General features: G+C 41.0%; 1 protein-coding gene across 2 annotated transcripts in view; it reads right to left on the reverse strand.

The window, feature by feature from the left end:
• The window catches only part of sbf2 (SET binding factor 2), a 126,923-nt gene that overhangs the window by 18,700 nt on the left and 83,230 nt on the right, over positions 1-24,993 (reverse strand). For both annotated transcript variants that reach the window (XM_036130721.1, XM_036130720.1), the window contains exons 18-29: positions 15,844-16,014; positions 15,462-15,733; positions 12,890-13,062; positions 12,651-12,724; positions 9,206-9,401; positions 8,875-9,002; positions 5,076-5,251; positions 4,839-4,972; positions 4,245-4,446; positions 3,962-4,158; positions 3,321-3,461; positions 552-635 (exon numbers count right to left, since the gene is read on the reverse strand). In XM_036130721.1, the coding sequence (XP_035986614.1) occupies positions 552-635; positions 3,321-3,461; positions 3,962-4,158; positions 4,245-4,446; positions 4,839-4,972; positions 5,076-5,251; positions 8,875-9,002; positions 9,206-9,401; positions 12,651-12,724; positions 12,890-13,062; positions 15,462-15,733; positions 15,844-16,014 (1,948 nt within the window). The remainder of the gene's footprint in view (positions 1-551; positions 636-3,320; positions 3,462-3,961; positions 4,159-4,244; positions 4,447-4,838; positions 4,973-5,075; positions 5,252-8,874; positions 9,003-9,205; positions 9,402-12,650; positions 12,725-12,889; positions 13,063-15,461; positions 15,734-15,843; positions 16,015-24,993) is intronic.

Genomic DNA, 24,993 nt, shown 5'->3' on the forward strand with positions numbered 1-24,993 from the left:
GAATAAGGGCGGGATGCTGGTGTGTCATGCTTTCTTTCATTACAAGGCTAAAAACCTGTTGAGTCATTCTGGGCAATGTCTTTGCCTCTGACCTTTGATTTAAATCGGTGAGTAACCGCTAAGATATGAGCCAACTCCGAGACAAAAACACTGTACTGAGGTTTCTTTTTAAGAGTTCACATTCCTACACAAACAGTCACAACAACAGATCAACTTAACGGTACATTAAGTCTTCATCTGGACGATAGCATTACAGCAATGTTAATGAGTCAGGAAAACTACAAGTAAATAAATAATTTATGAATTTCCCTGTGATGAAATTCCCTCATATGCTTAGATTCATTTTTGGCCTACACAAAGAAGCTTCATTTTCATGTATGAAGAACAGAAATACGTGGAGATGATAATTTCAGCAGTTGTATGATTTAGGCGAATCTCGTCACCGTGACTTTTAAAGGATTGGCTGAGAGCTTATAGTGTTGACGTGACACTTGTGCTTCATATTTCACCTGGCAGCAGAGCCACACACAACGCTGAAAGCAAACACTCACCTCCTCTGGTGAAGCTGTTTGAAAATGGGATCTCCAAGTGGACGGGAGCCATCTTTGATAGTCGTGATATTCTTCTTTCACTGCCTGAAGGTGAAAAAGTGGCACAGCAAACAGGATGTAAATGCAAGTCGCACGCTACACGTATAGAGTTTCACAATGAGAATTAGACGAAAATTGCATTCTCATTATGTCTACGTCAGCTTATCGCAACACAACAAAAACCTGGTTGCATTTTTTTCCCCTCTGAAAATCCTTTCTGATCCAAAAACTAAGAGTTATTTGAGTTAAATGTTCAGAAACCGTCTGTGTTAGCAAGATACAGGGAGGGTTGGGTGAAGTCGGAGGAGACGAATGGACCCAACAAAGACCCCAGACTGCCGGCTGATTCTGACATAACCTTTATTGTACAAATTTCCTTTTTAAATCCATTAAATATAAACAGTCTCTTTTTCTTTCTCCGTCTCTCTTACCGGACATGAAACACACACAAACACACAGATAAGTCAGTGAAAGATAACTGCTGACCAAATTAAAAAAAGGGAAGAAAATGATTACCTGAAAACAAAGAAACCAAAACAGAGCTGGAGCAAACAGAAATAACTTTAAGAAGTGCAAGTATGCACTTTTTTCTCTTTATCGGAAGAAATGAACTCTATGTGGCCTTTTGTCCTTTCGAAAAACAAGCAATGTTTTTTCCCACGGGACCCCCCAATGCTCCCCCTCGAAGCTAAATCAGATTCAGTAGGGCCACTGGCAGCAGTGAAGGCAGCTGAACTTAATGATTTTCATGCTTTAGTTATATTCTTATCGGCATGTAAAGTTGACTTTTTCTATCAGATCGGCCATCTGGCCTGTTAGAATATTACTTTGATTTTATAATAGTAAAAAAACAATTTTTTAAACAGATAAAATTACTTGAATGTAAGCACGCAATTAAATAATACCACAATTTTGGATTTTATATGAGTTGATATTACTCCAACCCCACTGACCGACAGTGTTTATATCCTCACTTGCATCCAATGGCAGCCTAGATTAATTAATAAACCTCCAGCCTTCACTTCTGTGGGTTATTTTTAAAGAAACATGGAGACAAGTTCAGGTCATAATGTGGCTCACTCAGTCCTTAAGGTGTGCGAGGAGTCTAGCTGGCAGCAGAGGCAACAAAGACTTTTGTTCTGTTTGCTTTAAGCCGCCCTTTCTCATGGCCCCTCGCTTTGACTAGGAGCCATTACTGTTAACTGATAACATAATTGGCCGTCCTCCATTCACATGCTCCGGTTTTCAGCTACCGTGCAAAGCAGGCCAACTGGCACAGTTCATCTTTACTGACCTAGCTGGATTATGTAAAAGTTGTAAAACAGTAACAGCATCAGAACACAGTGGCTGACATAAAAGCAAGTTGGATTTTCACACTGCAGTCGATCTACGGGATAAACAGAGCCGTAAATTCTTAGCAGTCGTTAAAAGCAGATCATGGTCAAATATTTGCAGCCAAAGACAAAAAGACATCAGATTATCATCAGCATATCGTGTTGTTTTTTTTTAAGTCTGTGTGAAGATGCCAGCTATGACAGCGAGACAGACATGTATATAGGCTAGATCTGTATTATTGGTGCTACTTATGTCGTTTGTTGTGATACTTGCAGAAAATTCTGGCACAATTAATTGCAACATAAACACAAACAAACTGAATGTGATTAAGAGTTACTTAGCACACACTAATGAAGCATATTTATTGTTGCCTCCCCGGAGCCTTCTTAAAAGAGAAATACAGAGGAGAACATTTAAGGAAGTTTCTGAACAAACCTTTTAAAACGTGAACCGGAAACACTCATGCTGTGTAAGCCGTACCTTGGATCCGGGAATTACGGGTGCAAATCACCAGCTTTATCATGAGAAGATGCTATATTGATTTGTTTGGATGACGATACGATGTTTGCCGATAACACAAAGTTGGTTCCGATAGGATTTCCATTAAATTAAATTCACAAGTTTGGGATCGATATGACGCAATATCATCTGCCCATCAAACACTATTGTTTAACCATAATATTTCTAAGCTTTTACAGGCATCAAGCATTTAAATCAAAAACAGCATTTTTCTAATTACATATTTAAAAAAATAGATCACGTGTTCACTATAGTGTTGTGCCTTGTGAATTTCAAATAAAGGTATGTGTGGATTGATGTTTTCATATTGCATCAATGTAATTGGATTGTTAATCATATAATCTTTGGATCGATGTATTGTTACAGCCCTACTGGAAATGACATCAAACAAACTTAACCAAGCTTCCAGTTACAGTTTCAAAACCATTCATTTGCTAATTGATATTCTTAGCATCAGCCCTAACTATTAGTAGTGATTCAAGCTAATGAAATGTGTTCCTCCACATATTGTGCTTTTGTATATTGCAGCAACACATTCACTAAAGATTGTATAGTATTGTGTGGAAAGATCTGATGTGATAAAATGATTTAAAAGTGTAAATGAACACTTATTTACAGCAGCCAACCCTAACTTTTAAATGTAAGGCAGCTATGCTGAATTTTAATTTTGAGGTTGGTAAGATAGCCCAACATAAAACTTAGAAATGTCACCTTTTTGAGCAAATATGTGAAACAAATTCAAACCAAATATGCAGCGGTAATGAATGAAATAATTATTTTCCTGTTTTCCTCGTTTTTTTAATCTAAAGGATAACACAACAAATTGACAAGAGTAGCAGCGTGGCTCCTGCCACAAAGATCTGAATATAATTGTACCTGGTGAGATGCCGATGAGGGAGCGGTTGGACAGGGTGTTGGTGCCGTTGGTTTTAAAGTAGAGAGGAATGGATTCAAGGATGGCTTGAAGGTACTTCTCCTGTTCAAGACTACTGGATGAATCCGACGAAGAGGCTGGTGCTGCATTATAAAAACAGAAAAGATAATAACCATCACTTTAAACATAATAGTTGAGTTTGCTTTTCCAACTAGAGTAATGTTTTTGCCCCCAATCTCTTAGCAATTTAGGCTAATACATTACCAAACATTAGCAAGCTAAATGAGGCATTACCAGGAAAGCCAAAGTTTTTACACTGCAAAAAGGGACCTCAAAGTAAGTAAAATCTTCCTGAAAATGTGTATATTTGTCCTTGATTTTAGCAGGTAAATAAGACTATTTGCCAATGGAATGAGATATTTGCACCTAAAATAAGAACAATTCATCTCCATCATCTTATTTCAAGTGCAGGATATCTAATTATCTTATTTAAGGGGTAAAAATACTCATTCCATTGGCAAATAGTCTTATTCAGCTGCTCAAATCAAAGAAAAAATATACCCATTTCAAGAATATTTTACTTACATTTAGTTCCCTTTTTGCAGCGTATGCTTTTTTTTGTGCCTCTTAGATAAAAACCTACATGCTGAGGAGGTGTTCTGTGACTTGAACAGCCCCACCACGCTCTTTCCGTGGAAGGCCCCTGAGCGCATGAGCACAGCCCTGGTCCGTGGATGTTTCCAACAAACAACAGGCAGCCGGTTGTGCCTGTAGCAGCGGGCTACTTTGTGTAAACTGCTGTCCTGCACGGCCTGGGGGACAACCAGTAGCCCTGGGTAGCTGAAGAGAGCAAGAAAAGAAAGCAGCAGGTGTGATTCACTCGGCTCTAGATGATGTGACATTGGTGTTTTTAAGGTTGGCCGTACCTGCGGCAGAGGGAGTAAAGTCGGTTTACGGCTGTGATCCTGAACAGCTCGCCTGATTTGGAGCGAGACGAGCTGACCGTGATGGCACCCAGACCGAGGCGCTGATAGTCCCGGAAAAAGGACTGCTCTACCAGCTGCTCCATGGTGGACTTCTCAGACGCTCTCAACGTGCTGCTGGGCGGTGGCTCACCATCATCCGATACTAAACCCAACACAAAAACTGAATTATATAAAGAAATCTTCATCCAAGTCTCTTTTTTTTCCTCCCCTCACTCTGCATTGGAAAAACGGATCTAAAAACAAGTAAAATCTTCTTAAAATTTGTGTTTTTGTCCTAGATTTGAGCAGGTAAATAATATTATCTGCCAATGGAATGAGTATTCTGACCCCTAAAATAAGATAATTAGACATGTTGCACTTAAAATAGGATGATGGAGATGAGTTGTTCCTATTTTAAGTGCAAAAATCTTACTCTATTGGCAGATCATCGTATTTACCTGCTCAAATCAAGGACAGATACACTCATGTTAAGAAAATATTACTTATTTTTAGTTCTGTTTTTGCAGTGTGATGTAAGAATGTCTTTTCTCTCACTTGAAATGTCATCGTCTTCATGCCAGGTCGTCCGGCTGCCTCTGTCGATCTTCTTCAGCGAGCTCTGACTTCCGCGGCCCATGGTGATCTTTCCTGCCCTCTTCGCTCCTTTGACAATCGTTTTTGACAGTGTTCTGCAGTGAGAACAAAGCAGAAAGTAAGACTTCACCACACACAGGATTGATTTAAAACCAAAATGTAGGCCTCAGGGCATCATTGGAAAGCTTCATTGCAAACCTAAAGCCAGTGTTTCTCTCTTTTGGTTTTGGGAGGATCAACTGTGGAGCCGTTTGTCCCGCTGCAAACGCAAACGAGCTGAAGACGGACTGTGGATATCGGATTCTCTGCAGGTGCTTCCTGAAGATCTCCACCATCTCTGAGCTGACCTCTTCATCAAAAGCTACTTTTATTAACTGCAAGGCACATATTAAAAAAAGAATATTACTTAAAAACACAGGCAGAAGTTTAAACAAAGTATCAGACACTGATTTCATGAAAAAAGTAAAATGATTACATCTTATTTTACATTGTGCAGATGCATAGTTTCTGTTTTTAGCACAAGTTGAACATAATAGGAGAGATTGGTTATTAAAAGTTGGTAACAAAATAAATTACAAAAGGGGAAGAACAATCAAAATGTGATCTCCTTACTTTGTTTTCTTTAACATTTAAGATAGCTTGACTAAACTAAAAAAAAAAAAAGGGAACACAAAAACATAGAACACTGAGGCAGCTATGGTCATTTTATGTGTAGTTTAAATTATGACATCAGATCTCAAGGTTTATATGTATTCAGAGCAAGACTTCTAGCACTCTTTAAACTTTTCATATTCAAATATCAAAGCAAATGTAACTTTTTTAATCAGAAAAATCACTTTAATCCAGGTGTAAGCCGCAGGGATGACAACGCAGGTGCAGAAACAACACGTACAGGCAGAAGGGCTGGGCTTAGTTTCTTCGGTTAAACGACAGAAATGAACCGTAAACAATTTAACAGGAGAACAACTATAGAGGGAAAAACGTGTTTCACAAGAATATTTTCTCTCTTTTATTCTGAGAAGCTTGTTACAGCAAGACCACGGGGATTTAAAAAGATATTTCCCTCTCAGTGGGACCCCTTTAAAAGTATGACCACCGCCGTAAACTTTCTGAACGTTTTTTTTTTTTGACAGACAGCGCTAGAAGGGAATCGCAGTTAAAAGCAAAACAATAGGATGCCTAAAAAAAATGTGTTTTCATCAAGAGTCATTGATGCAAACTATGAGCGAGCAGGCTTTGAATCCACCCCACAGTTTAATGTACATTCTCAGAGAAAGCTTGCACGTGATGGATATATTGTTCCAACGTTTCCCAGAAAAGAAAAAAGTCCAGAGCTTAGTGGGGTCAAGGTCAGCCGACTCTTAGAGCCTTAACACAGCTGCTAACAGTGGGACCACAGCGTGGAGGAAGGTCTGAGCTCGGTGGGGCCTGTTGTCCTGTAGGATGGAGAAACCTGGCATAGCAGGGGACGGCAGGATGGAGGAGCGTCCAAACTGGTAGACTGGCAATAAGACAACCATACAATCATAATTTATTCTCCATGCCTCACCCTGGCTGCTCCGTAACTAAATGCAAATTGATCAAAATAGCTCAGCGACTTGCATGTCTTTAAGACTCAGTCATACTCAGTACGGCATCCGTGGTCTAACGAAGCCTGCAGTCTCTAAAAGTGGTTTTGTTCCGTAAATGTCCCAATTAAACCCTACTCCTTGCAGCTGATAGCTAACTAAAGAGAGGAAGAAGAAAGGACAAGGTAAGTGCTCTCTACAATTCCCCTAATATACAATCGTTTTGGGCTTTTCAGGTTCCTATAAATTTATTTTTTGATCCCCTAAACCAGGGGTGTCCAAACTTTTTGGTACATGGGCCAAAACTGTCATGTCAAAGGAACTTGAGGGCCAAAAAAAATGAACACAATTTTTTTTAAACCCAAACAATTCTCAGTTTTTCACCTGCTCTACCAAAAATGATCATTTTGAATAAATAAATTAGATTTTTTTTTTTTGTAGGAAATGAATGTGTAAGTCATTGTAGATGCAAAATTTAAAAAAGCGTTTTGCTCATTTGTTGTATTAAGAGATGGTCATCCAGTTTGCTTATTATTTTGATTTTAATTTGACTCTTAAACAAAAATAAACTTTTTAACGATAATAAACTATTTTGGTCTAGCAATCTAAGAACAGTGTTTGGGTCTGTTTGAAAACACTTGCCAATTTTAATGCAACAAAGTCTGCATTTGTCATTGGATAGATGTTACTATGAAATTAAAGAGAATTGTCAAAAGTGTGTTTATAAACAGATGAATACTTTGTGTTGTATTTAACATTTTCAGTTGTAGGATTTTAACTTTCCTGTAATAATTTTGTCCTGATTAAAAACTAAGATCTTCAATCTGCATCAGCTACCTGGGCTGGTGGACCAAATCTTTCTTGAAATGCAGTTGGGGGACCACCCAAAATCAGTACAGGTGCCACAAATGGCCCCCGGGCCGCACTTTGGACATGCCTGCTCTAAACTATGACAGTGCTTTATTTGTCCACTACTGTGATCTGACGCTTTTTATCTGACGCTTATAAATAGCCTTATTGAATTATAAAAACAGCCTCTTCCATAATTATTGGCTGGTAAATGTATGTTAAGTTTTAAAATGAACTTGTCATTGTAGTAGCATAATCACACACAGTCCCAACCTTTAAAAACCTACATTGTGGAAAAATCCATTGAGGGATTTGATAAAAAAAATAATAATCTAGCACCACATTAATTTGTTATAAAATCCATTAAAGTGAATTTATTAAGGTCTGTTTCTCTTCATCACTCTCCAAAAATGGGAAAGCCGAGAGAATATGCCATCCAATTAAATGGCTACAATGTAGATGGATATCTGTAAATGGATACCATAGAACAGCTACAGTCAAAGTAAGATCTGTGATGTTCAAGGCTGCAGGGGGAAGCTATTTATCCTTCCACCATGGACAGTAATGTAAAGGGAGGTAAGAAGAAGGGAGAAGCGACATCTTGGGGTCACCGAAGCACAAACTTAATCAAATGGAGTTTATCGAACTCCGCCGTTGCTCAAATGAAACTAAGATTTAGATTCTCAGCGACAAACACTGTAAATCAAAGGACGAACAATCACCTCAAGCTAATGGATCCCTGTTCCCTTTCAAAGGAGCTACGTATCTGAACTACCCCAGTTTTTTTGATAACATCTGATGGCCTGGAGCAGAAAACTGAAAATGGACAGAGTCACTGGATGCTCTCTCGCCTCCGTTAGAGACATCGCTAGCAGTCGCTGAGCCAGCAACATCTGCAGTGAAGCTCCTTAACAAACGCAATGCAAATGGGCACATTTTACTTGTTTTTACTCAGCTTCACTTATTTGTATTTGCTTTACTGGTTTCATTTGACGTCATTGTTTCCACCTTTGTTCGTGTCACACGACCGATCAATCTGACTTTACCATTTGGCTTTTACTGGTTATTTCTCTGGTCATATTTCACTTGTTACTGATCAACGGGTGTATGCCTGCTATTCATTTTCCTTTCATTTCTACACAGTAGAAAGTTTTGGTTTTTCTAACTTTCACCTATTGCACCTTGTAGGAGAAGTATTCCTTATCTCACTCTGTTTCTCTGTACATTGACCATAAAGTTATTCGTTCATTCGGGTCGTTCAGCTGGAAAATTCTCCAAAACCTGCAGCCAAACACAAACTAAACCTTCTTCTAGCAGAAGAGAAAGATTATGCAAAGAGGAATGGCCAAAGATCCCCATCTATCTGTGCTCAGTCGTAGTGAAGTGTTGCAGGAAAGGCCAATACCGGGTTGTCTAAAGTATTAGCAGCAGGGTACAAATAACTGTGGCGCTTTAATGTGACAGCAGTGGTATAAAGTCAATAAAGTGAAGAGTTTAACAGGTCTGAGAATCGGTCCGTGCAACCAAACCTGAACTACCAGACGTACCAACGACCTGACGAGCATTTTTTGAGTGTTTACCTGAAACGAGGCGGAGCGGAGCTGCAGGCCTTCCTGCATGTTCTGCTGCAGCTGGTTCTGGATGCTGATCTTCTTCTCTTTGGTCAGCGTGGACACGGGGAACGCTCTGATGACCGCCTGCTCCCCCACTGCACACGGACACAGATATCAGCGGGAATTAAACAGACATGACGGCTGCAGCGGCCAAAAGACAGAACCTTTTAAAATCATTCAAAGGCGTCAAAAGAAAACCCCCCTTGTGGCAGATATTAACAAAAAAACAACTACATTGAAATACAAAACGTGTTAAAGTTTGAGTCTGAGATCAGCACTGCTGTGATTCAGTTTATACCTAATGGATCGTGGGGAATGCCTTTGAAGATAATGCGGTATGTGGTAAGAAAGAGAGCCCCCTCTGCTGGCAGGATGTGAGGGCCCCCGAGGAGGCCCCCCGTGGCCTCCTCCCTGCCGTCAGGGTCCAGCAGCACCCGCAGTCCTTCTGACACCACCTCCTCTCCGGGGAGCAGAGCTGGACGAAGGATCTTCGGCTGATCGGAGAAAAAAAAATAAAAAATCCAGACACATTATGCAGAAGAACAGGCGCTCGGCGCTGCACCCGTTTGCAGGCACGTCCGAGCTTCAGCCGAGGCATTTTTCATTGACAAGAGAGCACTAAAAGCAGGGGGCTCAGCAGTAAGATTTGCGTCACTAAATCAAGACTCAGGAAATAAATTTATCATCATAATGTCTAATCAGAGCACCATATGGCCTCCTTGGAGAGGTTTTAACCTTACGTGCACATAATCAACAAATATCCCTACGCAGCACCACGCAGCATTTTTTGAAATGATCCAAAAACATCCAAGAAAAACAAATTATTTGCAAGCCTCTGTGGAGAACAATTTCCATTTCAGATCTCTGCAGAACTCAAAATCTGCTTTTTTTTTTTTTTTTTTTTTTTAAAGGGAAAAATGGTTGTTAATCTCATTCACTGACCTGAACTATTGATTTTCACATTATGTTTTCAACATCTGGACACAACTGACATGATGCATTTTACACATTGCAGAATAAGTAGAGCTGCTTATGCCCAGACCTCTGTCATCACATTTAAAGATTTCAACATAAATGCAACCGAAATGCATGACACTTCTTCTTTTTTTTTTCTTTTTTTTTTACTGAAAACCCTTTTACCTCTTGAGATTCTGTTCCTGTGCCGGCAATCACATCGCACAGCAACTATATGAATGATTGCTTAAACAGTTTTCACAAAGGAATAATCATCACCCTTCATGTATACACAGACCTATTCCCTCAAAAGGGGACAAAAAAAGGTCAGTTTCCAAATGATGATAACAAATAAAGGGGAAAAAGTTTTATTCTATGTAATAACAATGAATGTCTCCTAATATCTGGTTGCAGCAACCTTGGCAGCAACCATTTGCCATCAGAGGTTGTTCTAGGTTGTTTTGTGGCTCTCCTCACCAGTGTTTCGTGTTTTTTTTACTTGTGGATAATTTTTTCTCACTGTGTTTATATGATACATGTCAATCGCTTTATTTCAAAACTTCCTTTTGAGTGGGAGGTAATGCGTTGATTTTTCAGATGTTTTAGCCTACTTCATGCAGTCAGATGGGCTCCGTTTAGATGATTTCTTGATTTTACACAAAGCCAAGTTGATTTGGACAGCTTTCTTTTCTTAATACATCTTATTAAGATTTATTAATCTTAAGGGCTTTTCCCCCCTGGTGACAGGGAGTCACAATCTAACCCCATCTTCTGCATCATCTTCTCTCCCAACCAACTATATTCATGTCCTTTTTTCTTTCTCTTCATGAATGAAATCATAATATAAATACCCTTTTTGTATTTACCCAGGTTATCTTCCTCCTATATTTAAAGAAATTTTAACTCTTTTTCGATGCACTGTAAAAACAGAACAGTACATTTTAGTGGTTTGTTCTGACAATTTCACCTCCTGACCTGCAGAGCTGCCACAGAAACTTGTTCAGGCTTGTTCACCATTCAAAACTCTGAAAGAGCACGGACATCAGCTCAATCAGAGGGTTTCCTGTTAAGGCCACAGCAGACCAAAGGGAGCTGAGGTCGGGCCTGGAGATAATTACAGCCTCTTGAATTTGTCCTTGAACAAAAAAAAAAAAAAAAAAAAAAAATGAAAAAGAAAAAGAAACAGGACAGAGAAGAAAGTCCCGGTGCACCTCATTACTCCTGCAAGCTCGCCGACCTATTACAGCTTCTAAGTGTTATGGCAACAACCATTCAGGCAAATCCAGACTCTTGAATCTGTTTTTGCCTGATTTCTGGCAAGTATTGGCATGATCCTTAATGTCCAGAATGGAAATTCTGTCTCACGTTGACACGTGAGCAGCGGGCAGAACGTGCATGTTGGTTTCCAAGCTGCTCCCAAGACAGTAATAGGATGACGCTTGTTTGTGTGTGATTTGTAGAGAACTGGAAGACAGCTGGATGCACATGTCATAACATAAAGTGCAATGTGAACTGGAAAAAAAAAAATAAAACTGGACGAGGCTGGTGCTTTACAAACCAGACTAAATTTAGCACTTGGAGGCACGACAGTCCTGACGTGACTAAAAACCTTTCTGAAGATAACGATGCAGATTCAGAACATAGAGAACGACTGCTGCTGCTGCCCGTCTCACTAAAAGCTTTTTCACAAACTGCCAGGACAACAAATCACCCAAGGAGTGCACATCCTAGCCTGTCTACCCTGATGTCAGAACATACTGGACCCTAAGGGATGTCATACTTGAGAATAAGACTTTTTTTGGTGGAGATTCAAGAAGAGGTTGTTTTCAGTTCCAAACAGGGTTATTTAGCCTTTGCTTGAATGAAATCCTTTTAAACCCAAAGACATCTTTTTGGGTCCTGATACATCGTCTGGTTAAAATTACAGGGAACAGAAAAGCAAAAAGCCCTCATAGACATCAGTCCTTGTCAAGCACGGTGGAGTGACATCATGATTTGGGCCACAGCACCTGGAAACTTTACAGCTAAAGCATTTTACCGTCAACTCTGATACCATCTGCCAAGCACCCACATGCGATCCAGCTGATTAGTGGAACAAGGCCATGTTGTGCAACTGTTTATTATGGCTGTATGTTGACTTAATTAAGCCATTAAAAGCCTTTTAGTTGGACAGCAGTCTCAGGGATGCTGTTCCTACAGCAGAAAGACTGCAGGACATCCGTGTGCGTCGCTGCAGCCTTCACCTCCATAGTGGAATGCCTTGCAACGTTTCCACTGTATTTCTGATGATTTATGGTGAGAGAAAAAGAGGTAACAATGGTAAAAGGCTTTGAAAAAGCCGATTCAGGCTCAGTTCCTTTACATGGCTGCCTGACTGAAGAGATCACACTGGCAGGAAGCGACATTCATTTCCAGATTAAAAACAGCGGTAAAATAGGATGGGGCTAAAATTGAGTAATTATTACAAATAATTTATAGTTTGCTAGTCAAGAGAAGTATAGAGAGGAATAACAGACTTTATGCATTTGTCTGACTGCAGGGATTGATCAGATTTTTAGGGCAGTTTAGGAGCAGTCGCTCCATTTGCTCCATGGTTCTGCAGCCGGGCTGAATCTGATTTTCCAGCTTTTGGACGGAACATCAAAACTGCACTTGTTGTTGATCCTCTTGAGCTTGACATTTTAATTCTCAGTAGAGTCTAAGCTTCTTTTTTTTATTTTTTTATGATCGTATGAAGCCCTGTACAGAAATAAATCTTCACACAGCTCGGTGTAGAGGTGCACACTCACCTTCTGAATAGGGGGCAACCTCCTGCTCTCCCTGTGAACTGCCTCTAAAGCCTCCATCTGCATTGCTACGATTCCTGAGGGTCAGACACAGGGATAAGTTACCACACACACACACACACACACACACACACGTCTGCATGTGTCCGCTTTCACATGTCAGGAGTTAATGAGCTCGTTCATTTCTGTGGGTGTTGGCTTCAACTCTGAAGCTGGGCAGTGAGCGAGTGTGAATGCGGCACCTGGGATCATGCTGTGCAGGCTCTTGATGTGCTCCTGGGTGACTCCACTCTCTGTGCACACCTTGTCGATGAAGCGGGCGACAAACTTGACCACAGAGTTCGCCGTGTCGCTGTTCTCCGAGTCCTCGAACCCACTCTCTGTGTCGTAGCTCTCTGCCATGCTGCCAGCGATGCTGCAAGCAGAAATTACTGCGGATTAATAAAAGGCCGGACCACATTTAAACGTGCACTCTGACAAAAGAGGCCGAGCGGCTGGATTTAATCGCTCCAACTGTATTGTTCCAGGAGATTGTTTCACATGAGAGGTTGATGCAACCTTCTCCTTGGGAAAAATGCAGGATGGTGAAATCAAAATGTTTCCCGACATAAATAAACAAGTCTGGGATGAAAATGGAAGACAAAAACACTGAATATATACCGTATTTTTCAGACTATAAGGCGCACATAAAATCCTTAAATTGATGGTGCGCCTTATAATCCGGTCCACCTTATATATGATTATGCATATATAAGCATATATATCATATGCATATATAAGCATATATATGATATATGCTTACAGACCGATTTTAAGTGGTACAATGCACTAAAAAAATCTGTTAAAATGTGTATGTATGACTTTAGTTAGCAATGAAGCCGCTCCGCTCAATGGATATTCGGAGCAACCTGCGCTAGCAACAATAAACCAAGTAAGTTAATTCAATATAAAAGTTTATTTTGGCCTGTTAGAAACAGAGGAGTATAATCCAACTCCTCTGTCCTCCCGACAGAGATGGATAGAGAGCTGCGTACATGAAGGGGTGGAGTGATATTACACACTTGGGAAGAATATTTGGTTCACTTTATGATCTGAAAAATGCAGTAAATAAACAAGTCTGGGATGAAAATGGAAGACAAAAACACTTCAAATGTTTTCAACATAAATAAATCTTTGTTCCATCCATAAACAAATACAACACAGAATAAAATGCCAACATTGTGTTACTTTTGTTGAAACTGAAATTAAATTGCCCATAAACCGGAACAAAAACTGTATACCTGATCGCTGGAAACAAACTCACACTTCGTTCCCAGTTTTAATAAATACATATGAGTTGCTTTTCTGTGGCTACATCCCTCCTCAGTTACTCCACAGCAATGGGAAAAACCCCGATTTAGATTGAACAGGAAACTCTGAAGGTGGATAAAAAAACGAGCCCTGTTCTGTTTTGTGCAGGAGCAGCGTAAGCCCACATGGCAGATTTAAGTCGGAAACAAACGCAGTACAGCGGCCCGCTTGGCCTGAAGAGAAGGTATCATGTAGACGGTGAGTTACGCCACGTCCACCCACAGACTTCATCGCCTTGTTAAAGAGACGCTCACATCCTCCCAGATCCTGAAAGCGTAACCTGAGGTTTCCTCCGGCGGAGGCTGATTGTTCTACCTTATATCTGCTGAACAAGCTCAAATCAAGTTCTAACCTGGTTCAGTTTTGTCAGACGCTACCAAAATGCAAGTATTTGCCTCTTTACAATCCAAATCTGGTGTCACCGTCGATCATCAGTGCAGTGGATGAGGCTTAACTTCACTTTGGAGGGATTCTGACCCATTCAGCCACATTAGAAGGTTGCTGAGCACAAACGGCCTGTTTAAGTTCATGCAGCAGACTCTCAATCTGATTTATGCCTGGTGCAGGATTTTAAAATTATCGGTTGATTTTAAAAAGATGAGCGACACTACACATGACGACAGGGAAAAAAATAAAATCATAAATATAAGAGGCTTGCTCCAACAATGTGTGGTGTACAGCAACACGACAAGCACAACACACACACACACACACACACGAGGATTCAGACGTCAGACGGAAAATCTCGCAAAACGTCTCGAGATCAAACGTGAGTTCAGAGCGAATAAACATGGGCGATGAGAAAGAAGCAATGCCGACAGTTTGTGGACTAGTTTTAACAGAGAAAAAGCAGGTCCATAAACAAGTCACCTCGCTTTCTGATCGGCTACACGTCACATTCAACAGGCTCGTTTGTCCACGGGGGAACACCACACACGCTAGGATATCGGGGCCAAGACATGTCCAACATGTCGAATATTCCCGATTTGAGGTCGGAGCGGTCCCGACGTTCTTTCCGAGCGGATTGGTTTACTCTTAACACTAAACACACAGCAGGAATATCTCTCATCTTTAGAAGATTGGGACACAGATCAGGCTAGTCATCCTGCTATATAAACCAGGCATCACATCCAGAATTTGACTAGGCCAGTTTTAAAATCTTGATTTTCTTGTTTTTCTGCTGCACAACCTCAGAGCACTTCAGCTTAACATCACACTCTTGATGGTCGAACATTTTTCTTCAGGATTTTCTGGTAGAGAGGAAAATTCACCGTTCCCCCGGCAGTGCCAAAGCAGCCGTAGACCTTTACATACAAGGACAGGCAGGTTTGGATATCTTTTCCCCTACTACGTAAAAACATAATTTTAAAATTACATTTTGCGTCTAATCTGGTTATCTTTGTTGGACATTAAAATTGGTTTGAAATCAAAGCCTTAAATCCATCCAGACGATGGAATCCTGACCTGTTCGTCACGATGCTGTTGCTGCCGCTCTCCCAGTCGGTGACGGGTGCGTTACGCAGCAGCTTGTTCTTGCTGGTGTCCAGAGGCACCAGCAGGTAGACCATGAGGTTGGCGTAGTGGATGGCCTGGCTAAACACGGTGTTCTCCTCGTTCTTCACCAGCTCCTGTTGCTTCTCCTTGCTCAGGTTGGGCCACAGGCGCAGCTGCTGCGCCGCCAGGTCCATGGCCGTCTCCTCCTCATCTCTGCCCGCGGCACACTGGGGGTCCGCATCCTGGATTTTGCCGCCAGACAAAAAGTGTTTTGCCTTCAGCTTCAACTGCTGTGGATCATTTATGCCAACCTTAATGTGGATTTAGAAAGACAGATCTTTTTTTTCCCTACGTTAGTGGTAGCAGTGATGGCTCTCTTTTCTTCAGGGGTGTTCAGATATAGGGATCGGATCTGACTCTGGACTTCACTGTAGAAGGTGGCTTCCCAAAACTGCTGTGTGGTCCATATAGGATGGTCCTGTATGCAGGTGTAGGCAAACTGATTAACTCCAGCCGCCAGCCTCTGCAAGACAAAGACGAGGGTGATAATTAACGAATACCCAGAACAAACGTCAAACACACATCTGTTTGCAATCAAACGTCTGCAAATTAAACGTTTTTAAGTGCTGCTGCGTTCTTCTGACAAGACGCAGCGTGGATGATGTTTTTTTTCTAGCCCAGAAAACGTTCGCCACCTGCGCAAATGATTTGAAAATGGGGTGTTAAAGGAGAACCAAATGAGGGTACACAATGGAACAAAATATTTGTGCACTGTCAAAGTGCGAACAGGGTAAAAAATGAGTATTTGCTCCAAAGTTTTATCTCCTCGGTTGGGTAATTTCTTTGAATGAAGTTTTTGGAAATGACGTTTTTCAAGCACAGCTTTATCACCTTGTCAGAACATTGGACAATAAAAGCAAACCAAGCATCTACTGTCTAATTCAAAAGGTGTGAGGATGCAAATTATCATGGAAGTGAGCCCACCATGTGTGCAGTCAGAAGGCAACTTAATCTCTCAGTGGCTGCATATTTGCTTTGACGCCTTTCGGTGAAGGGAGTCCGCTAAAAGTTTGAAAAAGGAGGAGAAACAACTAAAATGAAGCGAGCCGTGCAGTTTAAAGCAAAATCAATCACTCAATGCGAGTCGTAAGTCTTTAAACAGATAACAACCCCTATCGGAGCGGCATACCACCCCTCATGTGCTCTGTGTCAGGATGTTTTAGGAAACAGAGCTGTTGTTTTTCATTAGAGCCGTCTGCAAAGTGAATCAGCTGTGGCTCGCAAAAAAAAACAACCACTTCAAAAGAACATCGAGTCCTTGGCTGGAAGCACTATCGCTGCTCCATACTGCTGCACAGTGCAAAACCTATGGCCCGAAAGGCTGAGCGATCCGGGGGATAAAAACGCATCTGCATAAGAAAAATAACAACCTCGACGGAGGCTGTGTTCACACGAGAGAGCAAACTTTCACCATCCGTCCATCTCGCGGCGAAGCCGGAGGGCCACATGCGCGGCTCGAGCCACCGGTTATTAGATTAGCTTCTGATTTCTGTCCCCCGAGTCTGACACAATGCAGCGCAGTCTATTATCACTTCTTAGTTTGCATTTGATGAATGAAACCCGGCGAGGGGGGGGGAATCGATGTAATTGCAAGAGACAGAACCAAAACATCTCTACTCCCACTGCGGTGAGCCAGACGGCAGGAGGGAGCTGAGCTTACAGCTAATGCCCACGCAGCAGAAAACACACACCTCCTCGCTGGATCTGAGTCTTCCTCCTAGTTTCAAGGCGCTAATTTGCTAACAGTTATTCCCTGTGCGTTACATATGCTTTCCTATCCACATTTATGTCAGGCTTAATCCATCCAAAAAACTCTTTTCTGAGGACGAACTACAAGCTCATCTGCTATTTATTTTAAGAGTATTTAATAGAAAATTCTGGTTAACCATCTTGAAAAGCTTACAACCCACACAGATGGATGGTTACACAACAGAGGCTTCGCCTCCTGCTGATCTTCTCCTAAAAGTTAAATAAACAAGATGAAACCAGTTTCACTGAAAACAAGATGGCTCAGGTTACAGTCCGCTTTCAAGGTGTTTAAAAGGTAAAGCCTTTGACATCTAGCTGGCTAGTGACAGAACCTTACAAAGAAACTATACTCATAATTAAAGGGTGAAAAAAAAATCTAAATCAGTCGTCTGAACCACTTGAAGAGCAAACATGATAGCTCTCAATCATGTAACCACAATGTTCGTTATGATTCATTGTACCTGTGGTTTTATTCCTTATCGTTTCCTCGTAGGTTTGGCAACGTGCTTTTTCGAGGTGGTGAACATACGGCTGACTATTTTTATCACCTTAGTCATCTCATTATCAGTGAGCCCCATTGAGTCTTCTGGGAATAACATTTGACCTGCAGGACGTCCTATGGCACAACAGATATAAAACCTTTAAGGCTTCATAAAGTATACAACCATTTATGTGATGACATAACGGATTTGATGAGACGCCAAGTTTAGAAATGTCCTTTTTTTTACCCGACGAGTTGGTCAGACTCGGACACATTGAGTCATCAGCTACCTGCCGGTTTCAGTTCTTCAATTAAGGCAACGTTCCTTTTCAACCTTGTCCCATTTAGCTATACCCTTTTTAAATTCAAGAGTGTCCTGTCTGTGTCTGTTAGTGGTGTGGATAGAGGGTGAATTGTTGAGGTTTTTGATAATTGTGCTCAGGGCCGGGCGGATATAGCGTTAAATCAAAATTACGACATTGTTTGATTTTTAATATATTATATATATATATATATATATATATATATATATATATATATATATATATATATATATATATACACACACACATATATATATATATATATATATGAAGTTATCATAACTCCTTTCTTTGTCAATATAGAAAGGTTCAACTCTCTAAATTAGCTTTGGTGACTCGCTAGAAATAAACAGAAAGCTGAACTAGACACGATGACTTGTCACTGATTTAACAGTCAGCTGAGGTGTCAGCAGTTTCTTTTCCAATTTCTCTGAAACAGAAAACTAGTTGGGTGAAAGGGCAAACATTCATTCGAGTCTTTGAAAACATAACTCAGCTGACATGACACCACTATCAAAGTGTCCCGCTTGGTTTCTGAAACAATGCAGCTAAAGAATTCGAAATCGTTCGCCTTGCATAATTCCCCCCCCCCCATGTGATCCACAGGAAAAGTTGCAACAAAGTTGGGATTTTATGTGAAAAGTCAACACATGGATGAAGCAAAAGAGAGATCTGCTTTATTTATTTATTTTTACTAATCAAATTTGTAGCGTGTAGCTGGGGTTTGTATACAGCCCCCCTTCCTATGATGCACTTAAATAAAATCCAGTGAAACTAATTCTCTTCAGGCGTCACCTCTTACATAGAGTCTGCCTGAAGGAGAAGTCTTAGAGGCTCTTTAGAAAACATCGCTGATAATACTGTGGAGGAGTTTAAAGCAGGGTTGGGCTACAAAAATCACATTTTCACCATCTAAGGGAAAAATGTTCTGCCTGTCATCTGAAAATGGAGGAAGTGCGGCACATATAGAAATCTGCCGACACAGGACTTTGCACCTAAAGCAGAAGGCTGGGGAAGGACATGGATAATCAGAGATGCAGCCAAGTGGTCGCTGGAAACTCTGGAGGAGCTGCAGGTGTCCACAGCTCCTGCAGATGAGTCTTTTACGAAAGAGTGGGAAGAATAAAGACATTAGTAAAGAAAGCTCTAGGTTTGCAAACATGTGGAATAAGGTGCTTTGATCAGATCAGACCAAAATGCGTCCTTTGGGTCTACCCGCAAAGTGCTGTCTGGTGGAAAACTAATGATTCAAATCACTTGTCGGCTAAAAAATAAGGTTGACAACAAACAACAACAGCAAGTTTTCAACTGTCCCAGGACCAAAATCCATTTTTTTTTTGGTCAACTGATTCTAAACTTTCCCCTCAATTCTTAGCCAGAAACCCTCGTCTACTGGCCACCCCTGAAACGAATGACGCAGCCCACCAGAGTTCAACCTTGCAGTAGTTTACGCGCCAACATTCAGATGACATTAATGACCGCGTGTTTAGATTAACTGCTCTCTCTCTCAGAAAGACAGATGATTTATCTCACTTTGCTATTAGAGGAACCGAGCGGGCTGTCCTAAAGTGAGTATTGGAAGTAAGCCAGAGGATTGCTGGAGTAAAATAACAAGAAGGCATCTAGAGCTGATAGAGATGTTTTGAAGCGAGACTATAATGCAGCTAAGACTGGCATTGTGCAAGATTGCAGTCTTACAGTCTGGAGAATACGTGGCCTCTGTCAAACTTTGCAGAATTAAGTGATAGAGCATGCATATAAGAAGAAATGTAGCCCCCTAGACACTCTCATACCTCTCTGTCAGCTGAGTGTGTTAAGTGTCTTGCAGCAGATGTTATGTGGGTGTGTGTCTGTGCTTGTGCGGGGGGTATGGGTGTGTTATTTGTCAGGGCTGTCTATATTGAGCCTAGCTGTACTTTTCGGACTTGTCAGATATGCTTGGGTCAATTTGACCGAGGTCGGACTCTCTTATTGATGATCGCGCACAAGGCTTACCGAGTGTTTCTGCAGGCAGATGTGCAAGGAGGAGGACAGAGGAAAAGAGAGGAGGGGAGGGAAGGAAGGTATAGGCAGAAGGATGAAGGGGAAGGAGGGAGTGCATCTGGCGGTGTGACGAGGGAAGAGGAGGAATGCGGGGTTGAGGGAGAAAAGATGAAAAACAAGAAGAAGAAAAACAAAGGGTGGGAGACAGAAAGGAGTGTACAGGTCAGAGGAATTAGGCTATCAGGTTTTGGCATCTCGTTTTGAACTCCAGGAGCTGATTAAGACCATCGCAGCATGACTGACTTATGGCCTCAGAACGTCTATACGGCGTTGCAGAGAGACAGAGACATAGTGCGTGTCGTCACTGAGACAAGTGCACACTTGAACAGAGACGTTAAGTGAAGACCATCATATCTGCGCTGTCGCAAGCCTCCAGGCAGCGACATTATTTACATGTTTTGCAAGAATTTTGAGCATTCTTGAACTGCTGATACAAAACAGTCACTTGATTCTGTACAAGCCTTTGGTGAGAATGAATGTTTGACCTAAAAACAATCCAGCCCTTTAACTTCAGGCACTTTTACAAAAGGCAGCGTGTTACAAGAAACCCTAAAATGCTCAAGAACTAGAACTCAAACACAACTAAATCTTTCATTTGTCTGATATCAACCCAACCGCTAAGTAAATAAGCTGCAATACAACTAACAGAGTAATTACAAAAGTTGCGCATTTCCACATTCACAAAGGTTAGGGAGTACGTCACCGTCCATTGTGAGGACAAAGTGGAGGGCAGTTTGACAAAGTAGGTTGACAAATTGGTCCACGGATAAAAAGTCTGTCTACAAGAATGCTAACAGTCAAGTGTTCTTGTTTAGCAATAGTTGTGTATGAGCTTCTCAATATGTTCTCCTCAAGCCTCAAGTTGAACACATTTAAATGTTAGAAGAGATATCAGCCTGTTAAGGGTTGATCAGCAACAAATACAGTCATGTCACTCTTTAGATAAAGAAAAAAAAACAGATATTACTCAGATAGAAATAGATACTAGGGTTTAAAAACGTTTCTGTAGAAGTTGAGGTATCAAGTCAAACCTTTTCACTCAGGTAAAAGTATTTAGGTACCAGTTTCAAAGCTACTTAAAGTCTAAAAGTAAAACAAACAAAAAAATGCCATTGAGGACAAAAGGTTAGAGTGCCTGCACCATAGGGGCCTATGGTACACTATCACCCCAAAAATAGGCCAATATGACTATAATGTTATATTAGGATGTTGAAAATTTTGGGGTACCCGTTTCACCTGCATAAATGCCTATTGAAAAGGAACGTATTTTAGTACAATGCAAGTATATTTAAAAACCATGTAAGTGCAATAGTCTGCATTAACGTGTTTCATGGTGAGCAGAAGAGCTGATGACTGGTTGCCTTTAAGTATTTTAGCGGTGCAAAAAAAGACAAACTTCAGAGACATGCTATCAGTAACCTTTATTGGAATGTAAGTGTACATCCAAGCTGCAGGAATCTGTGAGGGTAACGGATCTAAGATAAATCTGGACTATGGTTTTTGTGTATCCAGGGCAGGCTTAGTAACAATTACCCTCTTATGGCTGTCTGTATACAGCAGATAGTGCTGTCAAAATGAATGATTAATCCAAGTGATTAATAAAAAAAAGTAACCCTGATTGATAATTTCCTAATATGTACTTTGCTCAATTTCAAAGCTAATGGCAACAAAGTCAAATTAAACTTTGCCTCCAACCATCAAAAAAATTCCTCTAGATGCGGCCTGGGATGCACTAGAGTCTGCTCTTCTTGGAAACAAACCTCCTCCCTGGTTGCACATTTCACTCAAGTTCTGTATACTCTCTGATACAGGCATCTTCATGCTAAGCTACAAAGAGCTGCGTTCTTCTTCATTTTCTTCTTTTTTTTTAGGGTGGTCGGCAAACACCAACTTGGTGCAATACCGCCTTCAACCACAATCAAATTAAAGCTAGGTTTTTAGTCGATGCATTGAACAGGGCACAAGTATGTGTGCACCAAAAGTGACAGAATAGTGCTGTCCCTGGCCCTATGCACGGGCCACATGTACTGCAAGGTCATGCATCTCCAACCCTTTGTAACTTGGAGTGGAGCAAGCACAAGTTTCTTTCAAAATGGGAGAATTCAAAGGAACCCCTGCGGAACATGTTCGCCTGCACTATCAATTGGCACAAAGGTTTCAAGCGGCACAACTTTGTTAAATGCCATGTTGTTAATGTTTATTCTGTGATTAAAAACAGAATACACACATTATTACTGACATATATTCAAAGGGTGAGTTTGTTGGCCAAGTTTGTGGGTACAAACTAGGATTTTAACTTCTGTTTCTATCACTTGCAGCGTAAATAAAGTCTAAAATAACCAACAGTATGTAAACCAATCAGCTTTTATTTAGTAAAGCAGAGTGTTTTTTTTAAAACACTTTGGTTAGGCTGTGTTCACCATCTTCACGTCTTTCTGTATGCAACTACGTGTCTAACCCTCCGTTTATTTCTTTTTAGAAACACCAACTATTCTTCATGATTGTTTATGATACTGCGCGAGGCCATTTTGGAAGTTTGGCGTCAACTGTTTCTTCTCTTTTTACTTTCCACTGGTTTTGTTTAGTACTGCACCTACCTCCTTGTCAAGTATAAACGTCTACAGCGCTTCTATGGGATTGCATGCACAGACCTGCATCACAGCTCAATGCGCAAGTATAACTCAGCCTTCAGTCTGAGGATAGCTTTTTGTTTATTTAACAATGATAGCACATCACAATGACTGACGTGTGGCACAGCCAATAGATAAGATGATCCCCCCAGAACTAGATGCTGAAAGAAGATCGTCCACCATACCTTTAAGTAAGGTAATGAAGTATTTGTACTTTGTTACTTGACACCGCTGCAATATTTATGCTTGAGTTAAAAGTTTACAAATACTGTAATCTGAGCTATTTAAATCAATGGTTCTCAAAGTTAGGGTCAGGGATCAACAAGTGTAGTGTCTTGGGATTCTCTGCAGGAATTAAACTACATATCTATAAAGGATAATGGTAAAGAAAATGTATGCTATAAATGTAAAAAAACAAAAACAAACAATAGTCTTGATATAATAATATATTAACTGTTGATGCTGTTAGTATTTCCATTATACCCCTGTTTAATTGACTGGGTGGCGATACGCGTTTACTCACAAGTTTCTTCCAACGTTATCTTGAGGTACAGGAGCTGAAAACTTTGGTACCCACTGATTTAAACTATCGCAGAGGGCAACGCTAAAGGAAGACCCAAGAGATGAAAGCAAAACATCTAAACACAGAGCCTGAGCAATGACGTCAGCTCAGGGTCAGCATCTGGGAAGCAATGAAACTAAACAGCGTCTCCGTCGCGCAGAATCTGGGGGGGACAGGCATTCGAGAAGACGCTTCCCACGTTCCCTGACATGCAAACTTGGCGACTATGGCGACAGTGCTGCTGAGCATGAAAACAGCATGAGGCAGGGAAAAGTCTGGCCAAAAAAACCAAACAAGAACTGGACCAGCGTCAGACATCTGATCTGACAGGAGCTCCTCGGGAGAGGAGAGCTTCCTCCCAACAAGCTGGTATGAAACGGCATTTCGAAAAGATGCAACGATATTGTGACGAGAACCTGAACTCAATGAATGCAAACAGCACTTAATGGGAAAATAACAAGAAACTCTGTGCTTAGTTAATATGAGCAAATCAGTTTGTTCACTGACCGCCATCATCCACCATGGTTGTTCATCTCAGCAGGTGCTGCATGTTAGTCTGATCTGTTTAAAGGGAGGCAATTGGGATTTAATTTTCTCGCACAGCTTTCTGGAAGTGCATGAGGAAGGATACATTCATGAAGGAGCCAGTAGACTTCTTTGTGTGTGCATTTTTCTAGGCTTGCAACATGATGTTCGACTCAAGCTACCGCATTTTCCTGTAGGTCACATTTTAAAGAGTGACGTTGATGCTTAATTAAAACAAACGCACTAGTCTGCTGGCAGGTATGACTTTATTAAGTTATTGTCCCAACAGGCCATACCTGGTTCAGGCAGCAAAGTGGTGAGGCCACAACAATTTTAAAGAAGCATAAAAGAGCCGGGGGAAACCAAGGAAATTACCCAGAGTTCAGCTTTGTTTAGCCTAGCTTTCCTGGAACAAATCCCCTCCTGTCTTCTCCAACTTCTCGTGCGATTCTCACAGAACCCTAAATCACTGTCTACTTACAGGTATCTCACAGAACCCCACTTCAAGCAAAGCCGGAAGATCCCCTTAAATCGTCTAAACCAATCCTTACACGGCTCCTTCAGAGTCGGTTTGGCTAAAAGCTGGAAAACACCTGCAGAGACCGACGAGCTACACAAAGAAAGACCTGACAAGCCCAGTGCTTTGAGCAGCAAAGTGCAGTTCCTTTCAAAGCAAGGGAACTTCCTTCAACAACTATAAAAAATATGAAAGCACCTGAGGATTACGACCGCAGCAAAAACAACCTAAAGCTCCTGAACAAGACTTTCATTTCAGCTTTTACTGCTACTTCCAGTATCAGATCTTTAAATCTTTGATAAAAGGTCAACGGCAATGCTGTTTATTTCGTCCAACCTCTTCTAAAGCACGGCGTAATAGGAAGCCACACACAGTTACCGTATATAAAGGTTTTTAGCACTAGTGGGCAGATTATGCCGTGAAGTAAACATCTGTCATCGATCTCACAGAAGTTTGCAAGCAGGTTTATATATATATATATATATATATATATATATATATATATATATATATATATATAAAGGATAATAATGGCTACAAACATGTGAGAGCAGGATAATGAATAGATGGCAGGGTGTCAGGATGACGCATGTCTCTACTTCCCCACCCAAA

Source organism: Fundulus heteroclitus, unplaced genomic scaffold (assembly GCF_011125445.2).
Source record: "Fundulus heteroclitus isolate FHET01 unplaced genomic scaffold, MU-UCD_Fhet_4.1 scaffold_38, whole genome shotgun sequence".
In the NCBI taxonomy this organism is placed as follows: domain Eukaryota; kingdom Metazoa; phylum Chordata; class Actinopteri; order Cyprinodontiformes; family Fundulidae; genus Fundulus; species Fundulus heteroclitus.